This window comes from Pecten maximus, chromosome 3, assembly GCF_902652985.1.
Source record: "Pecten maximus chromosome 3, xPecMax1.1, whole genome shotgun sequence".
NCBI classification, from domain to species: Eukaryota; Metazoa; Mollusca; class Bivalvia; order Pectinida; family Pectinidae; genus Pecten; species Pecten maximus.
Window position 1 is genome coordinate 26025903 of NC_047017.1, and position 24126 is coordinate 26050028.

Sequence of the window (24126 nt, forward strand, 5' to 3'; positions counted from 1 at the left end):
TAATGGGAACAAATTTAATAGTTATATGTCCTTATAATCACTGTGCATGATTCGCTTTTATGATTAAGATATTAGTTAGATATCAATAAGATGTCTACCGCCTATGGTAATTAGAACACAATTGAAAGTATTGTTATCTCTACCAGACAATAGTCACAATCCCCTGATATTGTATATACAAGCTTACGGTTTAATGATTTCCTGAGAATGTGCGGTCATTGAGTGTCACTTTAATTAACCAACATTGGATGAAACAGTTCATTTGTAATTATGGTCAAAAGACGTTTGCTATCGATACTTTTTAATTTATCAATCTATCAGTAAAATTCCAACATTCCGTCAGGTTTAAAGTTAAAACTATCGGAGCAGTTTCTCATTCGAGATGGGCACGGCTGGACTCGGTGGACTTATTTCATTAATAAGAAGAAAAAAAAAACGCAAGTTTTTTCCTGGTACAATGTAATAAAGGCAATAATATGGACAATTAACCTGAATCTATAAAGATATGAAAAATACATTCGTTTGTCGTTCTAGTGGTCTGAAGGAGTCACCTTCGGGGGGTTATTGTTGTACCAATATAGTGTCTTGTTCCTTCAATCATATTATATGCCACAAAGGTAGGAACATTTTCCGGTGGCAATGTAATTATATGCTGTGATTAGAAGCATGCTGTTCTTCAGACTAATGTTTAGGGGCTAGATAATCCCTCTTTATCTCGTTTCCTTCTTATTAACGCTCGTTAGGATATTGTATAAACCAGTAATTGGTAGCCCTCTGGCTTCAGCAGCGAATTTGATATGGTTATGCATTGGCATCGAGACAAATGACTGTACCCATCAGACTTTTTAGTCACAAATCAAATCAAAAACTTGTTCTACCGAGTCGTAGTCCGCGTGATATAACCCAGTTAATTTGAATTTCCCTCGGTTCAGAGAAATATTTGTAAGTAACCGAGTATGAAGTTTAATCAACATTTTGAGACAGTTGACCCTTGCAGAACAGTTGACAGTCAAATATAAATGCATTGCACTAAGGGTAAAACAATGATAAATGAATAGTTAATATATGTTATGTACAGTGTATGTAGATATCATCAATTACTTTTGTTAGCATACTATATCTTAATTATTTTTCTTTTGCTTATTGAAGGATTTTCAAATACTCAAACTAAGAAAATATTACATCATTAGGGTAACGCAAGTTTTACTTCAGCCACCACAGCTGTCCAGCTGATAAAACTTTGTCAGAGTAAAGTTCAATGTGTTTAATGGAAATATATTTTAAAATTTATTAAATCGCGCATATATTATTAATAGAGGGACATTGACAAGTGTGTATTGGTGTTCCATGCCAAGGTCTAACATGGCCATAACGTTGGGCTGAAAACGAATTAGATGATGTATGCTATTTTTGGCATTTCAATCTCATTCAAAATACAAAACAAGATTAAAATGTTGCTTAAGCAGACACGTCGGAAATGCTTGAGATTTACCTTGATGGAAATCAAAGGAACAAATAGAATTTACTAACGCTGCAAATTGTGATTGAACATTTACATTCGAAGGCTCATACAATTTAACCCACACAAATCCCAAAGGCTCATCGGTCTACCGCCTCGTTTGTATTATATATCTATCCCTTCCTTCTTCTCGTATCTACTTTCGTGCTATTGTGTCTCGCTAACCATAATTACATTATAGTTACATAAAAAAGAAAAAAAAAAAGATACAGACTAGGGAGCAGTCGCAAGCTTCAGTATTCACTGTGATCATGGGATGGCTTTAAATCCGAACCGTAAAATGTAGCTTTACATATCATCATCGCATCATCCTTGTATACATAATGCGAGTACACAATCCTAAATCAACGAATAGTTCAACAACATTCTGTGCATCAAGAGTTCATGAATTTCTTCTTGATTTCCTTGTTTACGTATACTTATCTACGTGAAAGATCTGATCGATTTCATTTGTTACTTACTATACCTAACTTCAGTTTCAATAAAAGATTTTTTTTCAATATTTCAATTTTAACTGATATTTTGTTTCAATTAAAGATTGTTTGATATTGAGGAAATTAGCATGACTTGAAAAAAACCTCTGCGCAATTAATAGCGCAAGGTTAATCCGTATATTACTACATGTACCGTTGAACGCTGTCTGTGGACGATGAGAGTACAACACTATTGCGAACAGTATCAATGGTACACTATACATTTATTGCCCTGGTTGTAGGGAGACATGACAATGTGTTTACCCAAGGCATTTCATATTTCTCGAGGGCGAATATTATTAGAATATTGTTGATTTCATTGTCGTCTTCCAAATGAAAGAACGCAGATCGGAACACCTCGTAGAGTTCCGTATCACGAACGAAAACTCTGTAGAAAAAATCACGCGAGGGGCTCCGCATGGGGGAGACATGATAAATTGGACATGACTCGAGGCACGCGAGGGAGACAGGAAGTGTAGTCTCTCTGACACGTGACGGCTCTCAACCAATCCTTGGCTGTGATATATAGTTGATGTAAAATAATATCCAATACAATAAACCGCGGTTTCAGAGAGTTAAACGTTTACTCATTGGACTGTTCGCTTAAAGTAATGGATGTGGTTATTAATTGAAATAACATATAAACACATTACAGCCCTGGCCGCGAGGTAAAAGGCAACTTCAGTTCAACGACGACAGCAATGCCGATAAAGATCGCAACAGTTCTAGTACTAACGGTGGGCTTGATCATGACGGTACAATAACACGTCGGGGTAGCGACAGCTCTACCTGCGATCTGAACTCGGTCTGCCGCAAAACAAAAAAAATAAATGCTGTCGATATTATTGTTACTTTGGATATTTCAAATCCCTATTCCTGTCGTTGTTTTGATCAATATGGACATGCGTTAATACAAAAGCATTTAAAAAGAATTTATGTTTCATTTCCCGTTGTTGTCAACATTTTAATTCGAACTCGGCCCACCTCAAGTACAGCCAATCACCGCCCTCGTAACACGAGTTGGTTGCAGATTACTGGTTGTGTCAGTACATTCAATGCAATCAACACTCGTTTAGGTAGTGAAACACTTTTGTCGTCTACAGAAAGGGTTCAACGGCAGTAAAACGTATATTTCATTCATGAATATAAATTTACATGTAAATAAACCCTTCTACCGTTACTATTCGTACACTCTTGTAGCTTTTCATGCCATTCCATTGGTTGGGTTTGATATGTGCTAACTTTCTATCAACATTTTTTGGCAGTTGTGTCTATGTGTTAGGAGGCTGCGGTGTGTTTGTGTTTGCCTCCTTGTGATATTGCAGATCTATGTTGTATCTTAAATGACTCACACAACTAAATCAGCCAATCAGCTGCTGTTCACCTGAACCAAGTCCACGAGGAAAATGTGTTTCTTAGGTTTGTGGCTGTTTTCCTGAGTAAATAACATATGCAATGGGTACTTTTCACACGAAAATAAAGAGTAGGGTCTAGAGATTTGGAAAATCAAAAATATACACTCCTATTAAAAATAGAATGACGTAGGACTCGAAGTTTAAAAAGGCGGGAATTCCCCAGGTAGGGGTTCCCCAGTGCACTGTAAATGTCAGGGTTACTGTCTTTCGAGTACCCATGTGCTCTTATATGCCATTAAACCTAAGCAATAACAACAGTTGTCCGATAAATAAAACTTCAAACTTTAATTTGATATAAATTTCACATCATTTGAACTTCAAACGAGTGAATGAAGGGATTGGGTCACAAGTAATAACATATAGTAAATTATTTAGTTGTGCGAGTCCTATAACGTAAAATACCGGTGTAAGGACCTAGTGCATTTCGATCTCGGACTGTCGTGCCTATATATACAGTTACTCTGCTGCACTCGTCCGTTTCATCAGTAGGGTTACTTGTCGCATACAAGCTCTAATATCATGCTTTATTGTTAACAACGCTCATAATTGTTGCTGTATTTCATTTTGCCAATAACATCTCGACCAATAAAACACGATATATGCGGATGGTTTTTAAGTGACTATATTTAATTGCCAATGTTATGGTACGACCTGTAATCATGAAATCACATGACCGGGCACCATCTTCAAGAGCTCCCAAGAGTCAGATATATTGTTACTGTTACAGCGCTGTTGCCTGTACAATAAGTCTAATTAAGTCATTGAACGATTACATTTAAATTCTACTGATAGAAAGACTCTTAAATGTGTAGCACGTCAAATAAAGTTGATATATTTTTATTTACTTTTCTATCTAGACGCCGTATAAGGTTAATGCTGATTTCCATTTAGCAAGATATTTCCATCGCGTTCAAAGGTACGAGTGTAGGTCATTCTGATACCAAGGTTATCCATACTTAACATGAGGTATTCCGATATCCCTCTGCGATGTATCACTAACCGTCATAAAATTAAAGAACATGTCATTCAACACTAAGTATACGTAGGTTCCTCTCAAATTTCCATTAAGGGTCCTCTTAGGTTAGTGTGTTACCTTCAAAAATGTTCCTTTGGGCTCTACATGGAAGGCATATACAACCTTCCCCCAACGGAGTCATCACAAGTCAAATAGGTCAAGTATATATAACTTCCCCAACAGAGATCCATTACAAGTGGAGTGATAAGCGCACTGGACCATGTTAATCATTAGGAGGACTTAAATCAAACACACGCCATGTTTGAGACACAATTCTTATTCCTTTTCAGACTAAATTAATTGTGGTATGCGTTCAGGCGTACTTGACTTTCACTCGCAAACGGCAAATTTCTATTCATCCAATTAGTTGTCCAGTTTGTACAACGACATGTATGTTGAGTGTTATTGACATCGGCAAATTGAAATTATTTTACGTGAAGGATCACGGACATTAAGACCGTGATGCATTTGTAAACACACCGGATCTGTCTTTGAGAAACTGACTGGTGTTTATTCCGAATGTGTAGTTTGGAAAGACGATTTCCGGCTTTCCCGTTCACATTATTTACAGGGTTGGAGATGCTTAAATCCGCACGTCTCCGTTTCAGTGTCAACAGCAGTCTACACGGAAATGTACTCTCTAAGACACAGGTAATTACTAGAGAAGGAAGCATAGCCTCCCTGTGTACTCAGACGGGGAGGAAATACTTTCCTTTTTGCACTCAGACTATTGGTGCCAATCTTAGACCCTATCCTTGTGCTATTCCTTGTGTTGAAGCGCACCAAAGAAAAGCGTCAAGACGATGCTAACGTTTAATTATAACCATGGTCTTAGAACATGGTTTTAGAGATCATAGATTCTTAATTGCAGAATTATCTGCTTTTATTTCACATTGATTCTTTTAATTTCTATGACAATAACGTAAACTCGAGTACATATAGGTATCATCTGTCTTTGGAATATAACATCACTATGATAACAGAACTACTGTATGTGCACCGGGAAAATATAGGTAGTGTCCGAGACCAGGATTTCCATTACACATCCTTTTATAAACAGTCCCATCCAATGCATTATTGAAAACATCGTCAAAGTGACCCGTCCTCAATAACATATATATCCATCCACAATAGCAACAGAGAATGCCGAAAAAAATCGAGAAGACTTTGGAAATATGCACAAAGGTTTAGGTTTGTATAGGCTCCCATGGAGAATGAAACCACGTGAACTTTTGAACTTTTACAATTACCTATATGCAGCTACAACACTACTAATTTAAAATTATCTTGTATGCAAGTCACATTACACATTAATTTAACCGTTCACCTGGTTATAATTGACATCAATAGCTAGCATGAATATAAAATGCTTATTGCAACTTTATGAAGCCTTGCTAGATATTCAAAGTGACATTTCAGTTTTCTTATTACTTTGAGTGCGATTTGATAGCAGGTCTTTATCTACAACTATGACGTTATTACCTGTCTATGGATCATGTTAGACAAGTCCACATGTCATCTAAACTTCTAACGGTTACATAGTGGTTACACAATATAGATTTTAATACGAAATCTTGCTACAATTATGACGTTTAACTTTTAAATTATGCATGTATTATATTATGAATGTCACAATTAACACATTGAACATTTGCAGTAATTACATGTTACTATTCGAACTGATAACAAAGAAGTGCAACCTTAAGTATAAAAAAAAATAGTTAACGACCAATATAAGATGAAAGTGGTTAGTCGAATGTGCACATGTGTGCATATTATATTTTTTACTAGATCTATGCATCGATGAATAAATGTATCTATAAATTTGACTAGTTTACCTTGCATATGAAATGTACTTCATCTAATTGCATATTCACGTTTTATCTAGTTTACATTGTGCGATATGCTTCTTCGGATTTTGTTCATCAACCTAGTATGAAAATGATACCATATGATATCCTTCGTTTAGATACCAATTTACAAATTAAACAACAATTAGTGTGTATAACGATAGGAATATAAAACCATTCCATTTTATAACAACTATTACAAGACCATCACACTGCACAAGGAGGCATGCGGATACATCGTAAGTGATCGTAAGATGCGACTAAATGTTGGATCTTATCTTTTCCCTTCTTTCTAAACAACTCCTAATGTTTCCCGTGGCACTGCACCAGGTTTGTTCTTCAGTTTAGCCGCTCCTGTGTGGTAGGTTTTGAATTCTGTCCCCGGCGGAAACATAATACAATCTCTACAAACATAGTTGCTACTCCTGCGTAACACATTTTAGGGAGTGGGACGACAGGTTCTCTGGATGTCAGTATAATTGACAAGGCCATGGGTTCTGCTGAATATCAGCAGTAATTCGTTTTATTGTGATATCTCACTATAACGTCCACATCATTTTTGCTATATCATGATGAGACAAAACCAATTATTTGCCCCCCCCCCCCAAACAAAACCAACAAAAAACAAAAAACAAAAATTAAAAACGATGCACGATATGCGTGCATCTTGCATTCAGAGGAGAACGTCCCTAAATGACCATAGCTGCGGATAGGACGTTAAAAGAATGCAAAAACCAATACCATTTATGCTGTTATTTGAGAGAACAAACAAGACATTGTGAAATGAACGTATTTGCATGAAAACAAAAGCAATAACAAATATTGCTTGACGTTTTTATTACAGCAAAGCTTCGCCAGATATTATATTCGCAGCGAAATGATATAGCATTGAAGCCATTAAAAGTTGTATCATCATAATTAAGTGCCTAGTAATTCAATTTTCTCGCTTCCATACGGTGTTGCGTTATTTGAATTATTGATCTGATGTGAATTTGATTTTATAAGGAGTTTCGGGTTTTGTATAATATAATAAACTATTGATCACAAAATTAATTAATTACAGCAGATGTCCGAATTCAATATTTCTCGTGCATAAATGGCGAAAATATTGGGGATAAATAATTCATTGAGGTCAACTGATGGGTAAATTACATTACATTTTGTGCCCACGTTTTTAGTCATGTCGCAGACATTGATTTTGGTTTAAATATGAATACCTATTTCTCTTAATCTTTAAACCTAGGTATAGTACACGGACAATCTTTATATGCATGTTGATTAGCAGTTAAATACAGATTAATTACACGACGGAAAATTAATTGTTTTAAGAATGGATATTAGAAAAATCTGGAATGTTCAATTTTAATTTTTTTTTCTGATACAGAAACAATCAGTCATAACTCATTATCTAATATTATTGTTTCTGATTTGAGTTTCAGTGTCTCAGTTAATTTTTGCTCGTTATTCTCTGATTTCTTTCACGAGATTGATAAACCTCTTTCCATTTTATTGCTAATAGCTTGTCCTTTGAATACAAGAACATTTGACAAATCACAGTTTACGTTTCTGGTTTATCACGCACCAATATAATGAACTGCTAATTCGTTCATTCATGGTGCATTGTCTGCAGATTCAATCATTGCTAATATCTGTTCCCCACAACCCCTCATTTCGTATTGTCATATTCATATTGTTTCAGGAATTTTAAGGGAATGAAATCTGTATAAGAAATGTGGCGATTAACCATGAAATTTGCATCATGTCTATACACATAAGACATAACGAGAGAAAGCACCTGAACGAGTACATGGCTACGAGTGCAAACATATGTACTCTTCCTTTCGCGTTTAAAGCCAATCAGGAAAAAAACCGCATGTAAATTGTGTATCAATATTTTAAATTGTTTAGTCAACTTTTATTACTGTTTCGATGGTTGGCAGCGGGACGTCTCTATTCAGACCAAAGTGCTTTCAAATTGAGATAAGATGAGATAAAAAAACCAAAGCGTATATTCATTTCAGTTTTTTTCTTTTTATTGACACGAACTATGAGTTGTTCTTGCATTAAGCCTTTCTATCATCGGATTCATTCATATTATTGTTACAAATAAAAGTAAGAGCGAAAATGATTTACAGTATATTGCCGGAACAAAGTAGATATATAAGTAAACAAATACTATTCCTCTATGCACAACTCCTTTAAATCGCATCCAAATTGATAGCAATATTCCTGTACTTTCTGGTAATAGACATCTCTGATATATTTTCATTGGTCTTAGATAAAGGGTTTTTTTGTCTCAAATGTGATTTATATTAGCTCTACATGTACGACTCTATGCGCCGAATGAAATGCCGTTAGATTAGCGAACACCAGTGGTACATTTTGCTCACAATCTCAAAAACTATGGAACCAGATTAAGTGGGATCAGTAAGTAATTATATTACATAAATGCATGACGACAGAATGTGTATCAGAAATACCAGGAATAATTCGTCATCGTTTACGTACACACACAGATATAAATAATATCGCCATAGCCTTTTCTTATTTCATTATGTTGTCATGGTTGGTAAATCGCCATGACATTCTTTGCATCAATTTGTTGGCAAGATATCAAACCAGTGTATAGAGACATCACCTGGACCAGGTCTATCGACTTTCCAAACAGTGTTTCCTCTTGAACTTAATACTGGTGTGTGCATGGTTTGCTGGATTCACCTAGCATTGAGTTTATTAGACCTTGTGTGAGTATATTAAATTGTGTATTAAACGTTTACTTTCTATTTTCCGAACGTAAACAGAGATTTGAATTTCTATCCGTGTTAATGTTTTCCCTATATAGGTACATGTTTATGTTAGGTGTCCTTCAGAGCATTTTATCCTAACAATGTTGAAGGAAAGCATTTAAAACTTTCAATAAACTGCACTGAATGCAATTAGATCTCAGACATACTGTACTATAACTCCACAAAGCTACAATCCATTATTACAATTCCTATATATGTATTGGGTATTCACGATGATTTCCTCCTTTTTCATTTTATACTGTAAAAGTGGAAATGTTCGCGGCGTGGAAATTTTCGCTTGTTTCGCGACCATCAAATCTCCGCGAAATTATCCACACGCGAACATAATAACACGTGAAAATATTGACACGCGAATATTTCCACCAATTTTTTAGTCACCGTTTACAATTTTCATTCAAGGCTGATAAGACTTTGACGGTAAAACTCTAAGCTACTACCATCAAATGATAAGATAACTAATTGGTATGGTCTTGATACAGGATTATGAGAAATACAGACTAATAAGGAATATGAATGTTTTATGTTCTTTTTATCATTATTACATCGGAAAATATAATATTTTGTTGTGTAATTGCCATTTTATATGTTGCAGTTGATCTCACGAACCCAGTCCGTGAACATAGAATTAATTGAAATGGCTATGGTTTCATAGGCGTGTCGTACTGATAAATCTGAAGACGAACACAAGATCACCTCCTCATTCTTCATTTATATTATGAGACGGACTCGCAAATAATGTTTTGTGATATCACTGTGTGCCAATGTTCCACAAAAATGTATGGCGAGAGTGTTATCACACAGGCAAATACTCTGAAATCAGCGACATCAACAAAAGAAAGAAAAAAGATCAATTAATCTTTACTACTATAGCATGTGTTTGGAAAGTACTTTTCATCTTAAGATTAGGCAGCAATCTTTCGCTAACTCAAAGACATACCCTGCACTAAGTTCAGTTTCAGTGAATAGTTAATCATGAGTTTCAATGAAATGGGTTTCAAAGTTTGCTTGGCGCTACCAGGTATGCAACTAGAAATTAGAAGCCAGTTAGTTCCAATTAAAGTGTTATACCATAAATCATAATTCAAATGCTTAGCGTGATAGAGCGATAGTTATCCGCTTATTGTGTATGTGGTACTTACGCTATCATGATATTTCCTATATAACTACGAAACGTAGTGTCATCGGCGGTCGTCAAATTTAGAAGGTTCACTTATCCTAATGTCAAGTGCTGATGCCCAATCTCGTCCCTATTTTTGGAATTAATTAATGTGACCTCGATTTACATGATATGTGTTGTCGTTGAAACAGAAGACGGTTACCCTTCCTGAATACCTGTTCTTATTCTCCATGCAAATCTAAATTATTGTTCATATTTCCGCCTCTTTTTGGTCGATGTTAGAAATACTGTGTCCCAAGTATGTCGGTATTATCTGTTGTTGTTATAGCTATAGCGAAATGAAATATGTAAAGACAATCGGTAATAACCTTCTGAGAAAAAGAAACTTCAAAGCTTTATTTCAAAATATATCAAAACAGGACAATTTTGTTATTACTATTTAATGAAAATGAGGGAAGATCGCAAAAGGCTTTACAAATTGCAATGATAAATCGAAATGTATAAGTCATATAAGTGTGTGTTATTCGAGTCTTGAACCAGAAAAAAAGTCAGCAAACGATGCCGAGCCGCGGTGATACTGATAGTCCACATAAAAACGTGTAACCTTAAATGGTTTCGTTATATTGTGTTGGTATTCTTTGATGTTGTTTTTTAATAATTTTAGCAAAACAGAAACTTACGGACAATATAATCCTCCAGAGACAAGCATGTAGTTGACAGAATTCATCGATAAAAAATGCACTGTAGGTTATACTACAAAACAAACATTATAAAATGTGCTGAGGAAGATAAAATCATATGAATTATTGTCTATTATAACTCGAAATGGGAACGCGTCAACCCTACTTTGGATGCTACTTCTATAACAAAGATATGTTCCTGTATCAGGAAAATCTCAAAAATTACTCCATAATACTAACACACAAAAACATCCATCATAGTTTGGTGTTGCTGAGTGGTTGTTTGCTCCTGTGTTGGTAATGACGAGTATACAATACAACAGCTGCAAGGGAAGAAGGAGTGGCACGCAAAACCGCACTCAGTTATATCAAATTGTCACTCATCGATTGCGTCGTACTTTCTTCTGTATGATCAGAACTGCTGCGAACTTCTGGAGAACCGAAATTGTTTGAGACCGATCATCTACAGACTGCTTATCTCAGCTTCTCACAAACGCGACCAGAGAGATTAATAGCCAAACGATTCTTGACATCAGATGAAAACAATTTCATTCGTCCTCCACACCAGTTGGAGATGCCCGCTAAAAGCTTCGCCAGTATCGCCAACAAGAACATAGCTGTTTATATTGTCTTCGTGTGGTAACGGAATGGTTCAAATATATCAAGATCCACTTATCATTTACACCAGTTTTCTTATCCGCAACAAAGGGTTGTCCTGGAGATAGATGGCTCTAAATCAATTAACTAATCATCGAAAAAGAAACACAATTAAAAAAAAACCCAAAAACACACACACACACACACACAAAAGAAAAAAGAAAAGAAAAGTAAACTATATCGACGACGAATCTGGTGTGAAAATGAGATGCTATCAGATGTTCAGTTCATTAAAATATCAGTGGATTAGTTAAGATATAATTTCGTCTTCTTACATTCTTATCTTATTGAATTTTAGATGAATCATTGTTTGGGTAAATTCGTTATCAGTCCTTGTAATAGAAATGTATCTATGATGGTTCGATTCGTGTCGCCCAAAGATAGGATCAGATGTCTTCCTATGTACGATAGCGGTAATGCAGGTCCCATCTGCATCATTAAGGACATTGATATGGAATTGGTCATAATCGTCGTCATAAATGGACATCAAGGTGTTGTTTTATTTATTTGATTACCACGTCAACAAACATTATCAACAATCATCCTCGTTTCAATTCTTAGAAAACATTCTCTGATATTGATTTTGTTTTCCAAAACAATTATGTCGCTTTCTGTTTTGATACGAATCTATAGTAAAACATACATTTCATCATCTTATTTATCTAGTTAATGAGAATTTATCACCATCGAGTAAATACGAAGTATAAATATATATTACAACATGCAATTAATGGCCTTTCAACATTTCCCCCATCATTGTGATGAATCAAGGGGATGAAATAACTACACGATGCACCTTTCTATTAAATGTCCGCTAATACTGTTATATCTATCGATAAAAGTCACATTTAACGGTATCATCCAGTGGCGATTCTTTCGTAGGCCATGATAGATATCGTCTACAATGGGATAGCTTTTTGTCCGGGGTCACATAAATAATGAAATAGAAGTTAATTACTATTATACATTCACAGTGGTCAGCCATGAAAAAAATGCTATTGATTCGACTTGAAGGAATTCCGCTTAAAGGTCAATCGATAGAGAGCTTGTTTTAGTTTTGGTTGGATTTTCTATAAGATATACTGGCAAAAATCTCAGCATTGGACAGACATAGATAGAACAGTACAAACTTTATTGTTGTTATTCAACTACCTGTCTCCGTTTTCATTTTCCCTCTGAATTTATATTATAACTTTATGACATATTACACGATGGTTTTAAGCTTGCGTCTTGGAAGTGATGATACCTATCTCGGTCTGTACACAGTAAAATACACAAACGAGTTGCTAGTAGTTGTATGTAGACATACATCCATCGATCTCATTCCCCAGGTCTTATCAGTGCTAAATAGTATACCTGTCAATCAAAAACGTCAATATTGTTTCTGTGTGTCCGAAAACGCTCGATAATGTTCGACATTGACGAATTATCTTTACTTCAACACGCAGTTGTGGGTAGTTTAAATGCATTAAAATAGGAATCTATACATGTGATTAATGAGGAATTCGGTGCATATGACAATTTATCTTCAGACATAAATTATACTCATGACAAAATAATAGCACTTACTTAAATGATCCAAACTGTTTCTCACAGGGCAGAGTTATCATAAAAAGAAATACAAAACTGACATGTATCGTAAAACATTTCTTGATAGGTATGGTTTATTCTTTAGGCGTAAAGTAGACTCAAAACTCTAAAACAGATGATACATCTCCGTCAGATATCTGCAGACGATAGCAAATCACTAGAAATACACAGTGTTTCTAAACCCGTAGAAAGATGAGAGTCAATTGCTTTATCATTAGTAGGGAAATGGGATATAACAAAGGAAAGACAAAAGAGATAAGGTGGGGGTCATCATGCATGAACTTTGAGGCGGAAACTAAGTCCAATGAAAGCTGTAGTGGTTACCCAACGAGTGGTTGTTGGATATGGAATTTATTTTACACGAGTAAGTTATTTTTTTTAAAATTACAAAAGACACGAGCTTCAGCGAGTGTGTTTTGTAACTTTTAAAAAATAACTTACGAGTGTCAAATAAGTTAAATATCCAAAAATCACGAGTGGTGTGACCTGTTTCTACCACAACAATATCGGCTTGAATAACAGGGAAACTTGGCCAAGTCTTATTTCGCGTATGCAAATAATGTGTACAGGGGACGGCCGGGACCCGGTGATGGGACGTCATTCGATTATTGATGACAATCAATAACAATTGCAGCTCGGGTCAAAGTTCAAATTCCTGACTAATCAAAAGACCGAAAGGTCATATTCCAGTAGTAGAATATAACATACATATATATCCAACAGTCGGCACATGTATACGATGGCTTGAGAGTGGAATAACACAGCGTATTGTGGTAGAAAATGTTTCCTACACTTCATGTGAATCTTCTGTCATGTTTTAGCTATCCCATAACAGCCGAATCTGAGATCATGGCGACGACCGCATAAACTTCGAAATATCTACGATACAGATTAATGCCTCTAAGAAAAGTTGTAAAAGTAGGAGCAAAATTCGCTAAGATCATTTGTCAGATCCTCTCTTTAGTATGATAATTGTTTGGAGGATTTTGAAGGGTTTGTAGAAGTATGTACACCTTAACGAGATTGTCTGTTCTTTAGTCCAAGACAAGCATTAATTGACGATATATCTATCAATTTAATTTTGAAATGGATATGAATGAAGTACACAGCCATAATGGCAGCAATACATGGGGCGATGTAAGGTTCGTAAGACAGACACCTTTCGAAAAAGAGACCAGTCGATGACTCTATAAAGCTGTAACACAGACCTCTTTCGATCGAGTTTATAATGGACTATGTGTTCCTGTTCATGTTAATGTTTAATGGAAACAAAGTCCTAAGCTAAGAAAGTAATTATCAAATGTGTGATGCGGATTGTGTTCATTCGAGGAAACATAGGGTGGTTGGTTATATATAAACTTGGAACTGGCTCTCCCCTATAGCAGTAGTAGTGGGAAACATTCCTAGGAAATAGTTGATGAGGCGTTAGATCTCAGTAAATAGTTGATGAGGCGTTAGATCTCAGTAAATAGTTAATGAGGCGTTAGATTGAAGGTGAAATGAATCATGGAGGCAATTTCACGCCTCTGTAGATCGTTGTTCAGACAGGTGTCTTCAAAGTCTGACTTAAAACAGCTAGGAGCTGTTACTGTTCCTTGTTCTGCTGGAAAACTAGAGGTGATGGTTGGATAAAGTGATAGGTCAGCTTTTATAGTGACTTACTCTGAGATGAAGGAAATATACCCTTTTACAGTCGAAGGATATGTTTCGCGCCTGTAAACTTTATCTATTTTAAAACTATTTTTATATTAACTTACGTTAATCACACTTGTTTGGAGCGCGCGATGGGGTTTAGTGTGGGAGGTAAACAAGAAGAAAAAAACACGTGTTCACAGGTCAATCGGTAACGTCCACGTCCAATCGGGGAATCGAACCCAAGCCGACCAGCTGAAAGGCAAATGTGCTACCACTACCCAACATGCTTCATGGGCAATAATTCAGCAGCATCTTAATGCATTTCTAGGCATGTTCTAGGAAAATTTTACATTATCATGTTCAAACTGTATCAAATTTTAGATAAGATAAAAGAAACAAAAGACAAATTAAAATTTATAACAATGGAAGGTCGGCAGCACAATTCTCACCAACTTCTTGTTAAGCGTGCATGTCCTGCGACATGACAAGGAAATGAAAAAAAAAGTTATAATCTTGCTTATAATGTTATTCCCAATGAGATCACAACTGTTATTCTACACTTATTCTGCAACAGAAGCAATGAATCAGTTAAAAAGATAAAGCTATACTTGGGCAGGTATTTGAATTCATGGACAATATGTGAAAACGCTAATGCACAACTGAATGTACCAAACTGTCCAAAGAGAACATCTATAGGCAATTTGACGAATACCAACTGGCTTAGAAGAAATCCAAAGGTGCACTGGGTGGTCTATTTCATTTTCCTTGCAGAAAATTTTCGTATTTCCTATAACCGGAAGCAGTTTCATATTCAATAGTTTGTATATGCATGTTATCAGCTTCAGTAACCAAATAAAATACTTAATGGATAGGTAAAAAAGTACGCGTGTTAAAAGTGTCAATTCAGTACAGAATTAAGTCACCTTGTCAAGAAGTGTTTACATCAGCTTACAGATTTAACTCATAAACGTCTTGGATCGGTAATTTTATTACTCAGGAATGCTATCAAGAATCGGTAGTGCTGAAGAAACGCATAGCCTTTATCTATTATGTAGTAGTATGTCAAAGGTAATTTTTTAAGGTAGACGTTACGACCAAAATGTTCGATTTTCATTTAATACTGAGCCTTGTTTGATGCAATAGTTGCACGCCTACTGATCGGGAAAGCAACACATGTATAAATATTTGACTCAGCGGAATTTGAAATAAAGAATAGTCTACATTAATCGATTATGAATCTCTAACACCGAAAATCAAACTAAAGCTAGTTGTTATCATTTTTGACGACATGCTAGTTGTGTTGGTTTTGTTTTAGCTTATGAACACTGTGATATCTCTAACGAGTCCTTGAAAGACGGAACAACTGTATGATGTATCTACAGCTGTCAATATGCTGTGTGCCTTTTGTATAACACGTTGTAATATCGATATCAAAGTCAAAGAATTTCATGGTGTTTTCAAAATCGTTGTTTTGCAAACATTTGCCCGAAAAGGAAACGTTTAGTATACCCATATCTTGTAAAATAAGTTAACATTACACTACATCAAATTGATACGTAAAACTTAATTCAAGAACTAATTAATTTTTATCCAGTTCAAAAAGTCAGTTCTTTATGATGAAGATGGAATAAATAGGAATAAGGTTTTTCAAAGGACACGTTTCGCTTCTTGTCGCTAAAGAAATAGGTGCTTTCACATATGACATTTAATAAAAAGACATTAATTAAATATATTTATAATGTCATATAATGTCATATATTAAATATATATGTATACTTTGTACCCCTATAAAATCCGTTACTCTAAATACAGTTATTTAAAAAAAATTCGAGTTCGCTCTTATTAAGATATTTCCCTGTAGCAAACTATCGATATATTTGTATCTTTTAACAGATTTTGAATACGATTCCAGTAAATTGGAATCGAAAGGCAGTTTCGTCAACAGTGATGTTGTCTGTGTTCATCAAGACCAGGATCAAAGAAAGTTCAATGCTTTGAAAAAAATCGAGCCTGACTATTTTTGTGTCTTGAAAAGTGTCAACAACAGAAAATGAATTCAGCACCATTCCACCAGCTAAAGAAATTCACAAAATGAAGTGCCGATAGAAGTAAGTACACTTGCTTGAACTCTTTCTCAGATAACCAGTCGTTCAATAGCAAGCCGATAGCTTTCCGTAAAATTGGAATGTCAAATTATTTCTGTGTGTAGAGGGGACAGACGTTTGCTCCAATATCAGCTACAAAACATGGTATACCAAAGGGCTCGAGACAATCTATAAAGCAATCGTTTTTTCCAGGAAATATCAGTGTAGGCTTGCTGGAAGTCTCGTCCTCTGAGACCGTACGTAAGCAGATTAGGCATTTATGTGTGTCTTATATTCTTTATCCTCGCCGGAGGACTATTACCCGGTACAGTAACGTTGACTATTAGGGATATGTAGCAACCGAACAGTGTAATTTGATCAGGATTACATCGAGGGAAAGTGTTTTATATTTAATACCAAATCACATCTGTTGTCCTTAATAGCCGGGCATGATCAAAAGAGCAAACGGCCACATGAGACACGATATGTGATGAAAATCAACACTGTGGTGTTCATTCGAGGTATCTGTAAATGGAATTTCATATAAAACAAAGAACAGCAAATAATTGTGCCTTTTGGAATATTTTTCACGAAATTTGATATTTTTATGATAATACTTGATAGAAAATAAACCATAGACAAATATTTGATGAAGGTTCGTTCTGTTTTACCGGGTGATATATCCAATGAAGCAGCGTAACAGTTCTAGCTGATACAATAGCCATATATGAGACTGTGCATTCTCATTTTCATTGCAATAGAATGTTCTGCAAACAAACGACATTGACCACGTACAGGTCTGCCGGGTGGCAAAGACTGATCAGCGATCAGTTTGGTTAACAGGCATGTAATTGTGTCGCTTTAACGATGACAAACAACAGTGCTATTTGGGTTTGTTAACAGCAGTAACTAATATAAAAAATTGTGCAGCGTGTCGCCTACACATCAGTAAATGATAATGCTTGATGTATTATGGAGCGGATCAGTGAAGCTATATATCAGTAGTACAGCTATTATCGGCAACATTAGGACAGACGGAAGATAAAATATTGAATATGCCAGTCTTTGTTTACCGGCTCCTGCTCATCGTCAGTTCTATTTCGGTAAACGTTTTATTATCTATGGGGTAACCTCTTAGGAATGTTACATTATAGCCTGATAGCCGGTCAAGTGGATGTCAGCATGTTACTCGGCAGTTTTTTTTATGGGTATCAACATTTCGAGTTTGAGACATAATCATGCGTACTTTATCTATCAACACCATCCATCTTCTTAGTGTATTCTTCAGGAACATTGCCCACTTCCAGAGACATTTCCCCAAATACTCTCCGTATGTGTTTTTACTATATTCCTCAACTAAATATATTTACACAGAATTTGAAGTGAATATTTACCAAGGTCTCCAATTATCATACCAATACATGTATAGTGTATGCTGTTTAAAAAAAGAAAAAAATCTTAACATCAAGATCGCAAACACTAGTCATTGTAATTAACTCATAATTTAAAGTTGTGAATTTATTGGTTTTGGATCAGTAAACAGAAACGAAAATTGAATTATGACTTGAATAAATCAATAAATCCCTATATACTGTATATCCCGTCCTCGTAGTTTAATGTGCATTGGAATTATTGAGAAATACAATGATACTATATGTGCTTTTATGTAGATTCTATTATATTTGATATTTCTATAATGATGCTTTAAGTGAACATAGTGAACTAAATTTATATTGGTCATGAAGTCGTGCGACGAAAACGGTTTTGTTTCGATCTGTATGTAGTGTTAGGAACAGCAATTTTATACCGATCTGTATGTAGTGTTAGGGACAGCAATTTTATACCGATCTGTATGTAGTGTTAGGGACAGCAATTTTATACCGATCTGTATGTAGTGTTAGGAACAGCAATTTTATACCGATCTGTATGTAGTGTTAGGGACAGCAATTTTATACCGATCTGGATGTAGTGTTAGGGACAGCAATTTTATACCGATCTGGATGTAGAGTTAGGGACAGCAATTGTATACCGATCTGTATGTAGTGTTAGGGACAGCAATTTTATACAGATCTGTATGTAGTGTTAGGAACAGCAATTTTATACCGATCTGTATGTAGTGTTAGGAACAGCAATTGTATACCGATCTGTATGTAGTGTTAGGAACAGCAATTGTATACCGATCTGTATGTAGTGTTAGGAACAGCAATTGTATACCGATCTGTATGTAGTGTTAGGAACAGCAATTGTATACCGATCTGTATGTAGTGTTAGGAACCGCAATTGTATACCGATCTGTATGTAGTGTTAGGAACAGCAATTGTATACCGATCTGTATGTAGTGTTAGGAACAGCAATTGTATACCGATCTGTATGTAGTGTCAGGGACAGCAATTGTATACCGATCTGGATGTAGAGTTAGGAACCGCAGTTGTATACAATCTTGATGTCGAGTTAGAATCACATTTTTTACCAATCTGGATGTAGAGTTAGAAACGACTGTTTATACCAATCTCGATTTAGAGATAGGAACAACAGTTTTATACCAATCTGGATGTAGAGTTAGTAACAAAATTTTTTTACTGATCTGGTATAGTATTAGGAACAAAAGTTTTATATCTACCTTTGTGTAGAGATAGGAACAACAGATTTATGCCAATTTGTATGTAGTGTTAGGAACACCAGTTTTATACCAATCTGAATGAGAGTTAGGATCAAAAGCTTTATAAAAATATGGATGTACAGTTAGAAACAACAGTTTTATACTTATCAGGAGGTAGCATTCGGAACAACCCTTTCATATCAATCTTGATGTAGAGTTAGAAACAATGGTTTTCTACTGATCTGGTATAGTGTTAGGAACAACACTTTGTACTTATTTGATACAATGTAAGGGAAACCAGTTTTACACCAATCAGGATGTAAAGGTAGAAACAAACGTTTTAAACTGATCTGGGTGTATATTTAGCAACAACAATCTTATACTGGTCTGGATGTAGTGTTAGGAACAACAGTTTTATACTGATTTGCCATAATGTAGGGAACACCAGTTTTATAACAATCTTGATGTAGAGTTAGTAACAACATTCTTTTTACTGATCTGGTATAGTATTAGGAACAAAAGTTTTATATCTAACTTGATGTAGAGATAGGAACAACATATTTATGCCAATTTGTATGCAGTGTTAGGAACACCAGTTTTATACAAATCTGGATGTAGAGGTAGAAACAAAACTTGTATACTGTACTGGATGTGGAGTTAATAACAACAGTATTATACTGATCTGGTATTTTGTTAGGAACAACAGTTTTAACCTGATATGGAGGTAGTAAGAATCAACACTTTCATACTGATCTGGTATAGGAACAACAGTTTTATACCAATCTTGGTGTAGAGCTAGGAACAACAGTTTGATAATATACTACATGTGTAGTTAGGAATAACAGTATTATACTGATCTAGTATAGTGTTAGGAACAACAGTTTTAACCTGATCTGGAGGTAGTGTAGAAAACAACACTTTTACATTGATCTGGTATAGGAACAACAGTTTTATACCAAACTTGATGTAGAGCTAGGAACAACAGTTTTAACCTGATCTGGAGGTAGTGTAGAAAACAACACTTTTACATTGATCTGGTATAGGAACATCAGTTTTAACCTGATCTGGAGGAAGTGTAGAAAACAACACTTTTATACTGATCTGGTATAGGAACAACAGTGTTATATCAATCTTGATGTAGAGCTAGGAACAATAGTTTGATACTGATCTGGAGGTAGTGTAGAAAACAACACTTTTACATTGATCTGGTATAGGAACAACAGTTTTATACCAAACTTGATGTAGAGCTAGGAACAACAGTTCTTTTACTGATCTAGTATAGTATTAGAAACAGCAGTTTTACACTTATCTGGATGTAGTGTTAGAAACAACAGTTGTATACCTACTTTTATGTAGAGTTAGAAACAACACTTTTTCAGCTGACCTGGAGGTAGTGCTAGAGGCGGTAGTTTTATACGGAGCTGTAAGTAGTGTGAGGAACGACAGGTTTATACCAAACTGGACGTCGAGTTAGGAATAACAGTTTTATACTAATCTTGTAGGAACGACTGTTTTATACGGATATGGATGAAGTGTAAAGAACAGCACTTTAATACGGATCTGGAGGTAGTGTTACACTTGTAGGAACAACAATTTTAAAATATACTAGACACAAGACAATTTTGAATAAAACATATACCGCTATTATAAATATTACTTATCACCCAAGAGTACTGTTTTTCATATGTCTTTTGTTTCTTTCGATCAACAAAAATCTTCAAACAACGTTGAGCAGTTACATTGGTCATTTCTCTCCAGGTTTGTAGATTACACATATCTTGTTATGTATGATGATATGCTGGAACTATTAAAGGACAGATAGATTGTATTGTCATGTTTATAGTTTGATTAACCATCATGATAGAAAGGCTATTGTCGCTGAACTCGCCGAATCAAAAGATAAGGAAAAACTGCGGTCCCAACTGTTGCAATAAGAGCGTTCGGTTCTTGAGTGTAGTGTCCGATTTTAAGAGGGCTCATACTAGTTGCCTCCTATGTTAACATGTAGTTGAATGCAATATGTCTGTTATACATGTGTATGGTCATTTGCCCTATTCAAATGTCATGAGCTTGACATTATAACAATATCTGTACCTTAAAGTAACTCCTTCTAATTATATACATTATCGCCTGACGGATATGTGGGAAAATGATTGATATAGTCAGTGAAAAATAGATGAAGTGTGATTATTCTCCATGTTAAGGGTTAATGTAGGCCTTGTTGGATTGCTAAATGTGATAATGTAAGTTTATGAAAAAAACTAGCAAATTTTTTCCAAAAATAGTATTTCACAAATGTTCTTGGTTCGGTTTAGAAAGATATAAATGAAAAAAAAAATTCGTTGAGAGTAAAAGAGAAACCAAATAAAAAAAAAAGTTTTGAATATTTACAATTAGGTCCAGCCCAAGTTGCATAGCCACAGCTATTTTAAAGTCGCTAAAATTCCAGAAAGTAACAGGAGCCTCATCAGTTTCATCATGATCCAGGAAGACACATTTACTTTTAAAGTTATATAATTGTCATTTATTTCTCAAATATTCCAATAAATTAGGTTATATCTAGTCGGTATGTTATCCAAAATGATAGTTGAGGTGTCAATGCTTTGTTCTGAAAGTCAGTACTACCTGCTAGTTGGCACACTCACTCACGGGCGCTCGTGTTACAGGTAGTTCTTTCAGTATACAAACATGGTCATCTCATCACCTATTATTGATAATATACCACCACAGGCTACTGGGAATTTTGTGATCTTTTAAAATTTTCAGAAATGTCAGTGATTTTGAAAAAGCTGTCATTGTGCGAGCTTAGGCTTGAACTAATTGTAAGCATTGAAAAGTTACTTTTCAATATTTTTTCCTTCTTTTACCCTATAAGGTATTTTTTTTATATATATATCCATACAATGGCATGATAATAGTCTACATTTTCAATATGGCCGTGTATTATCCTTAACAGACCTGTAATTCATGTTAGTATCCTTATGTTGCCAGTTGTAACCTTCTTCATTTCAAGTCATTTCATGTAGTTAAGATTTCATATTTCAAATAAATGAAAAGTTTAAAACGTGCACCATGTTATAATGCGCGGTGTAATTGTAATGCTATGCAGTTATCAAATAAATACAGGTTACATTAGGTATGCAGTCCTGAATATTTTGTATAGATTTAGACATCAGTCACTAATATAGCTTTTAAGGTAAGAAAATAAAAATAACTGTATTCATTTTAACGGCAATATACGGTGCTTTATAAATGTATTACACGTATCTTTATGATATCATTGAGATTATTAGTCATATTCTAAACATTACAAGAAAACTGCAAAAAAATTACTTACTTCATAAACATGACGACACCGACACGTGCCATATCTTCCTGTATTATCCCCCATGTCTGCACCACTAGCTCCCTCTGGCGGTCGGTAAATTCCGGGGCAGGCTCGGTTAGTCCCCGGGCCTGTTGAGGAGACCCGTCACACTGATTTGTGTTTTTGAGATAAGTTTTCTTTCTGTGTGAGTTTGAGGTAATGTCCAAGCCCTTTCGTAACGCCTCTTTCCTCCTCTTAGCGTAAATACATCCCATGTTGTCTAAGTTAGAAATCTAGTGACATCATTGAAGCTGAAAATTTTAAAGATTTTTTCATAAACATTCAGGTTTCAGTCTTCACGTATTCATTGTTCCGTAAGTATAAATTGCAGTCAGTAGTCTTATAATAGTAAAGAGTTCGTCAAACACTTCGATGATAGATAGTTCGAGCACGCATGGCGACCAATTAAATATATTTAATCTTCAGCGAAACGAATTATAATACAAAGCTCAACCAATAGGATCCGCGAGTACGGAGTTAGGAACAACAAAGATCGATAAATGTCGGGGTGGCCAGACGTATCCGTACAAACTACACAGACCACCGACCCTTAAACAAGGTAACGATAATACATAGTCAATTAACATCCACAGATTTAGCACACTCAAACACTTAATAGATAAACTTCTGTGTTAAACTGTATCATCTCTCCGAGAGGTTATACCTATTTATAACAACCATTGAGAAACAGCCCTCAAGTGCTTTGTTATGTCTCTGGAGAATATTACAGGAAATAGCCGATGTCTTTGCAAGAGTTTCTGGATATTCGCAAACGTGAACGTATAAGAAGACGACCTAATGGTAGCCTGAACTATCGGTACGATGAAGAGTGGGTGTTGATTGTTAGGTAAACATTCGCTCTCCCTTTGGCCCAACTGTAGGGTGTCTCGGTATTTTCACAGCAGCGCGTTGGAAGATTGAAAATCATTACCTTGAAATAATGATGACGGTTACACCTGGAGTACGCCTTCCTAAACACGTAGCCTTATCTACTAATGCTGTTAGCTGTGTTCTCCACACGGCTTCCAACACTGTCTGTATCACACGAAGCAAAGCACGAGCAGATATCAATCAGTTCATAACTCGATATGAACGTCACATTTGTGTATGCGCGTAACACAATGTATCTGTCTATCATACATTGACCGCAAAAAGATGTTAGTAAGTACCTGGATGTGGGGAAGGTGATATGCTTTAGCTCATATTATAAAAACGACCTTCCCTAATGACAATGTCTTGACAGATACCGTAATTCAGAGTAATGATTTCGATTTCGGAAGCCTCAGTGATTTTCTGCGTTTGTAAATTAAGTTGAGTG

At 35.4% G+C, this 24126-nt stretch overlaps 1 protein-coding gene across 1 annotated transcript in view; it reads right to left on the reverse strand.

Annotated features, from left to right (window-relative positions):
• Nucleotides 1-23818, reverse strand: part of LOC117323713 (non-symbiotic hemoglobin 1-like) — a 53673-nt gene extending 29855 nt beyond the window's left edge. Inside the window, exon 1 of the mRNA XM_033879129.1 lies at nt 22779-23818. Coding sequence (XP_033735020.1) covers nt 22779-23023 — 245 coding nt within the window. The 5' untranslated portion in view covers nt 23024-23818. The remainder of the gene's footprint in view (nt 1-22778) is intronic.
• Nucleotides 23819-24126: the final 308 nt, after the last annotated feature.